We start from the raw sequence: 6,540 nt of genomic DNA on the forward strand, positions 1-6,540 counted from the left end.
ACACAATAATAAAAAAAATGATTGGTAAGAATTTTCACTCAGTCAGTGAAGGTTGAGTGTTCTGGCGCAGATAGATTTTGATGCCCCTCTCTCTCCATTCTCAAAGAGTTAATACTAGTAGGAATATCTAGAAAATCATGAAAAGTGGCATAGATAAAGACTGAAAGAGATGAAATGCACAAAAGACCAAAGATGGTGAATTAAACAGGGAAAATCTGGCATGAAATAGTTTACAAGGATAATCAAATTATTTTAATGAGTCCATTGAGGCAAGTTTTAAAGAAGAACATTTTATAAATTTTGCACCACTTTATTTGATCATGTCTAAATATTATACAATATATTTATACAGCACAATATAATAAGTGGATTTTCATGGAATTAATATGTAGTTCAGTTAGCAGATGACTGCATGGCAGGCTGCAGGTGAGACCATATGCCGAGGCAAGAAGTGCTGAGTCCCATGTCCCTTTAAAAACTGCAAACACAAAAGACAGTTGTCAAACCTAACAATAATAGTGGAAATTTTAGTAACTTACACTTCTTGTATTACAAAAAATGAATACTCCATATAAAATATATTACAATATTACTCTAAATTACATACATAAATAGAAATGTAGGCATAAGAGAAAAAGCGATATTACTTAGGAAAACAGGGGAAAATAATTGCAGTACCTACAAAATTGGACAAGCTCAGCACCACCCTGACTCAACTTCAGTTAATATTGTTGATCAATTTCTATGCCTGGGAGGAAGGTATCATAAATAATTATAATAGGCACAATAAAAAGATTATTAGTTTGCCTATTTTATTGTTTTCTAAGCTGAAGCATAGCAATATCCCAGTAAGAATGGAGACATGAAATGCACGTGAGGCGCTTACGGCACGGCAACTGATGATATATCTACCTGGTAGTTAGCGTAAGCAGTGAAGTACATAACAAACCAGTGTTGGGATCATACATGGGTTACTGGTCAAGATATGAAGCAGGAGAAAGGTAACTTGCCTATACTGTCAGTCAACACATTATGTATCTATATATATATACTGATATAAATATATATATATATGCTACGTGGTAGAGGAACAAAAAATCACTACATTTCAACAAGGCTTCTGCCAAATTGCTGGTTAATGATAAACAGTTTGATCTATGAACAGTATAGGCTACATATTGTAGTATAAATCTGACTACCGGCCAGTGGTGGTTGACAGAATCAACCTACATGTAAATTTCATGTTACCAATTTATAATTACCTCTTAATATTTTACTGAAATAACACCATAAAAATTGGTTTTGTTTAAAAATTTAGAAAAAAATTCATGCTCCAATTCTGTGATGGTACAAGATAATGTATGCTTATAATATATAGGTGATGCACACATTTTAATTTGCCACAAACATACTTGCTAATTCTAAATGAGAAAAGCAACCCCCTCCATCCTTACTTTGGCTGAGTCTTACACCTTAAGCAACTGAACATAATTCTTCACTCAAAGATTTTAATATCAATTCAACATTTTTCATCTAAATATGAATAAACTCCCAAATAAAGATACTGCACATATAAAGGGCAGTAGCACCAAATTCAATCACAATATTAATACAATATATTGGCCTTGACCCTAAACCACTGCTATTGCAATGCAATGTGTGCAATAAAAAATGGAAAATAATTCTGGCTAGGCTGATACATTATCATATCACTATTTTGAGAAGCCTGGATAGAAAGATCTTGAAGGATGCTGGCTCAGTAATTTATTATCCTCACTTGTAGGCACTATCACTCATCTACTCCAATGTCCACACATTTAAACTTTGTGTGATGCCTCCACATGTTTGATGGAAGACTCATCAAGTTTTGGCCCACATACACTTGGGTATATATCTCTAATGACGAGCCTAGTCTTCTTTGATTTTCTACACCAGTACTTATCACAGTCCCTTTCCCATCCCCTCACTGTACAACTGTCAATGTACATATAATACAACATATACACAATTTATCCCTAGTTCATATTTATAACAAATGAACATAGGGAGGTGTTTCTTTACGAATAATCAAATTACCTAATAAAAGATACACTTGTTCTCAGTCATGGAACTGTAGTAGTAATAAAAAAAAGGGTTACTATAGCAAACAATAAACCTAGTCATATGAAATAAAAACAGAATGGATGACTCATTTAACACTGATATGATTTAATGCTGAAATTTAACAAAATCTTTAGCAAACTCATCCCTTCTATTAAATGACTAGTAGGAACTCCTACAACAAGCACTGGAAACAATGCAACACTGTATTCAACCCCTTTACAATGGACAATACCCAGTATTGAATCCATATAACAGGGACAAACAATATCCCTCCTATTTGCACATGCACAGTTTCAAGAGCTGTTGCCTGGAAGTCCTTCAGTTGAGTACAGTACACAATACAGGATCACAGATGCAAGTTCCTGTCCCTGAGTGGGAGCTTGGAATGTTAGCCACACCTACTGCTGTTGCTGCCAGTTACCCCAAGTAGCACTAGTTGTAGGAGTCTGTTGAATATTACCGACACTACTACTAGTACTTGACGGAACTCCCGACACTTCCTCTGTCTGGGATGTAGCCACTACAGAGCCGTCTGGCAGCCGCTGGTATGTGTAAGGGAATGTGTTATATGCTGAAGAAAAGAACTGGCCGGGGAAGGGTGCAGCTGCTATTCCTAAACTGTGATAAACTGGTCTCTGCCCTAGTGCTGGCACTGTAGCTGAAGATTTTTGGAGTGCCATCATCTGATTAAGGGTCATCTTCCCTGCAGGCCTAAACGTTGGGCGAGGGGTACCTAAATTTTGAACTAACTGTAGCATATCTTCAGATATTGTGCGCCCTTTCTTCCCAGATGTCAGGGCACAACTGGATGCATCACCAGAGTTATCGGCTGAAATGGGAGGCCCGTGTGCAGTTCCTACTGGATGCTCAATACCTTCCCCTTGAGATGCTTCAGTATGGTAATGAGGAGATGCAGGTGTAGTAACAGGTGTAGGAGGCCCAGGAGAATTCACTAACCGTAAGCTCTGTGGCCTTCTGTTCTGTGTACGCTGCTTACGAAGGACTCTAAATGCTTCCCTTTCCTGTTGATGCCGCCTTCTCATTTCGGCCTCTTCATGTTCTTGCCTAGAAATTAATGGTTATATTGAGTTCTGCCCAATGATTCTAAGAGTATTAAAAAGACCAAGATTTCTATCAGTATTCATTATGGTAAAAATGTTCACTCTTGTAAAAATATAAATTTCCATTAATACTCATTTATATTGAAAAAATTTTTAACCTGCATTTGTATTGAAAATTTTTTTAACATTAATGTTTAAAAAGATGTACTGAAAAAGATAAAATTGCGAGACAAATATGAATCACTATACAAATAAAATGAAGTATTTACTTGTAAATTAGTTGCTGGAAGCTGTCATCATCCTCTGACAAGTCTTCAAAGTCATTCTTCACAGTATCCAATTCTTCTTCCTGTATTGAAAAAATATTTCTTTGAAATACTTAATATAAAAAATTTATTTCCATCCTCTTAGTTACTTAAGACAGAGTGACACAAGTACTGATGCTTCCATACTGTCCTCAGATATCCAACAGGCACCCAAGATTGCAGGAAGTGAAACTTGAAGGTGTATTTCTCAATTCAGAACTATCTCAGAGGAAAAATAAAAATTAGTTATAGTATCTTTGGTTAGAGTTCTCTCAAGGTTATTTTTTCTGATATTGGTTATTTCATTAAACGATTAAATATGAAAAATCCTGAGACTGAAAGTATGCATTTCCTTCTCTTATAATTATATTTTTATTTGTAATAATTTACATTGGAAAATTACCACACTATTTTCATTCAATAAGTTTCAGATATAATCATTTAAAACTAGTTTGCAGTTGGCTGAACTGAATTTGTTTTATTAAAACAGGTGCAATTTACAGTACTACTTTATGAACTACTCTATATTCAAATAAAACAAGATTGCTGGTTAGTTTGTTATATCTGAACCATGAGCCGCAAAAGACTGAAACCCCTTTGTTAGTTTGTTAGATTTGGTTAGACGTTTTCAGTCTATCTGGAATACAGTGTTCTATAAAGGCATCTTTAAGCATGTTTATTCACTTGACATAACTTGAAGGCAAAACCATAATAATCTTGTAATGGCAACAAGAATACCCATGCAGTACCATAAAAATACCAACAGATTCCACTTACAAAACAATATTAGAAGTAACCTAATAATGACAGACTGTACATACCCAACAGAACTTATGTACAAAATATGCGAGTAGTAATACTACACTATACAACTGGCAGTTTCAAAACAAGAGACAACCTGCTAATTTGAGATCCTTTAAAAAGAGACTGCATAACTTTATGCAAAAAATATTTCAGTTACAACAAACATAGGCGAAGATTCTTTGTGACCTTATGAAAAATTGGAGTATATGTACAAAAATATCCATTACCTTGTGATAAATCAATACGTATATGTTAAAAGAATATCATAGGGCTCTTAAATTTCTGCAAATAGTATCAAGTATCTCTTTATATCTAAAATTCTGCCTTCTTCAGCAAACAAATTTTTTTATATTCCATATTGCTCAACCATAGTACTATTAAGTTTGTAATGCAATACACACATATGTGTGGCATGTGGCTCTTATATTTTGAAGGCTAAGAATTCATTTGAACAGAACCGAAATCCTGTACATTAAAGAAAAGGTTTCATACTTTAAGTATTATGTGAAGCTATTAAAAATTGCAATTTGTCAGTGCTCCACAAACCTTAAACTAATTCAGGCTTGTATTACTGCGAGTTACAGTAATGAACAAAAGAGCACAAGAAATTTCCAACTGATTCATACTTTCTTTAGAAATGCTTTAAAAATTTATATGAAAACCTCAAGGTACTATCATTAATAACATTAATGACTAATCATTAATACAATAATTAATTTGGGTTTCTACAAGAATGTGCATGTACCTTTTAAAAGTTTTGCTCTACTGTGTAACAGAAACATTATGTAACAAATTTTAAGTGTGGAAGCTTAATGCTAAGCCATAACATGCACACTGTATACCACTGTTATTTCTTTCTAAATTTCATGCTTGTAATTTTTTAAGGTTTCTGTCAACCTATGAGAAGAGAAAGTTACCACTCCCATATATGAGCTGATGCTTTGGCCCCAGGATTTTGATGCAGTGCTGTATAAGAATACTGTGACTAATAATACTAAGTTTAATAATACTAAATTCTAGGATATAATTGGCCAGAGTAGGAAAAGACAGAGCGTGGGAAGTGCATGAGCCCACACTTACAGCAAGATTATCCCAGAGCATCCCAAACTTAACCGGGTGCAGGGAACTTACGGTCCAAGTGTACGAATGGTACATGTCAAGCTGGGCTGAGGACGAAGCCCACGGTCGAATACTGTGGGGGTGAGACGAGCTATGGGGCATGCAGGCAGGTGGGTAATGAGAGGACTGACAGCAATGAGAAGGCATTGGAACAGGACCAGAATGTATCAAATGGCTTTGGCTATGATGGAAAGGAGGGAGATACTGATGGGTAGACTTTGGAGAAGGAGAAAAAGTATGACATTTTGGACTCCTTGGGGGTGATGATCGATAATAATGTGAGTGTGGTGGCGGAGAGTGGTGGTAACGATTATATTTGGGAGACTGTGGGGAAATTTGTATTGCTTCAGATGCACAATAAGGATTATGAATCTCAGGTGACAGCATTCCGGAGGGATATTCTTGAAGGGGCTCATAAACAGAAATATCATCTTCAAACCCCTCTTCACTGCTAGAACTGGATGGATAATGGTGTCTGTAACGTGGTCTTGGAGAAGATGACAATCTAGGCCATGACTGAAGCTCTTCTTTTTGATAATGCTGAGTCACTCCAGTTCCTCCTTGTATAGTATAGTAAACATCATCTTGGAATGCAGGAGGATGAAGAGTTAGAGGATAACGAGATGAATTTATTCTCCTTGGTGCACTTGCATGAGATGGTGTGTGCACAGTATGGTATACAGAATCTTCATGTACGCTGTGATGTCTATCCTGTCTAGTCAAACGTCTCATAGCTGGGCTTTGTTTAGACCCATGAGTAGCAGCATACTTACTGTCCTGGGGATCTTCACTAAAGCTAACACTGCTAGTAGCACGCAAAGGAGGAAAGAATGAAACATTGCTAGGTTCACCCAACTCCCAAGTAGAATGGGATAATCCGGAATCTCTGGCAGCACTTAACCCCACGTGCTGCAGGTGGGATACACTTTTTGCGCGAGATAAAGGATTGAATACACTCAAATTGCTTTTATCAACTGAGCGATTAAGTGACTCCCTAGACTTGTGCAACGATTCTCTTGACTTATGCAAAGCTTCTCGAGACTGCTTCACTTCTTCAAATAAATTTCCCAAGTCTACAATGCTACTACTTCGATCAAGCCAGTTCACACTGTTAGTCTTTTTCAGAGCTGATTTTAAAAGTTTATTCC

General features: G+C 36.1%; 1 protein-coding gene across 27 annotated transcripts in view; it reads right to left on the reverse strand.

Moving 5' to 3' along the window:
- Positions 1 to 289: 289 nt before the first annotated feature.
- Positions 290 to 6,540, reverse strand: part of LOC135198752 (serine/threonine-protein kinase WNK1-like) — a 569,129-nt gene continuing 562,878 nt past the window's right edge. For 26 of the 27 annotated variants that reach the window (XM_064226633.1, XM_064226620.1, XM_064226621.1 and 23 more), the window contains 3 exons: positions 5,405 to 6,540; positions 3,434 to 3,513; positions 290 to 3,168 (listed from right to left, as the gene is read on the reverse strand). The exon at positions 5,405 to 6,540 is cut by the window's right edge and continues 685 nt beyond it. In XM_064226633.1, coding sequence (XP_064082703.1) covers positions 2,502 to 3,168; positions 3,434 to 3,513; positions 5,405 to 6,540 — 1,883 coding nt within the window. In that variant the 3' untranslated portion in view covers positions 290 to 2,501. The remainder of the gene's footprint in view (positions 3,169 to 3,433; positions 3,514 to 5,404) is intronic. The other variant, XM_064226636.1, reaches the window with a different exon arrangement.

This window comes from Macrobrachium nipponense, chromosome 22, assembly GCF_015104395.2.
Source record: "Macrobrachium nipponense isolate FS-2020 chromosome 22, ASM1510439v2, whole genome shotgun sequence".
In the NCBI taxonomy this organism is placed as follows: Eukaryota; Metazoa; Arthropoda; class Malacostraca; order Decapoda; family Palaemonidae; genus Macrobrachium; species Macrobrachium nipponense.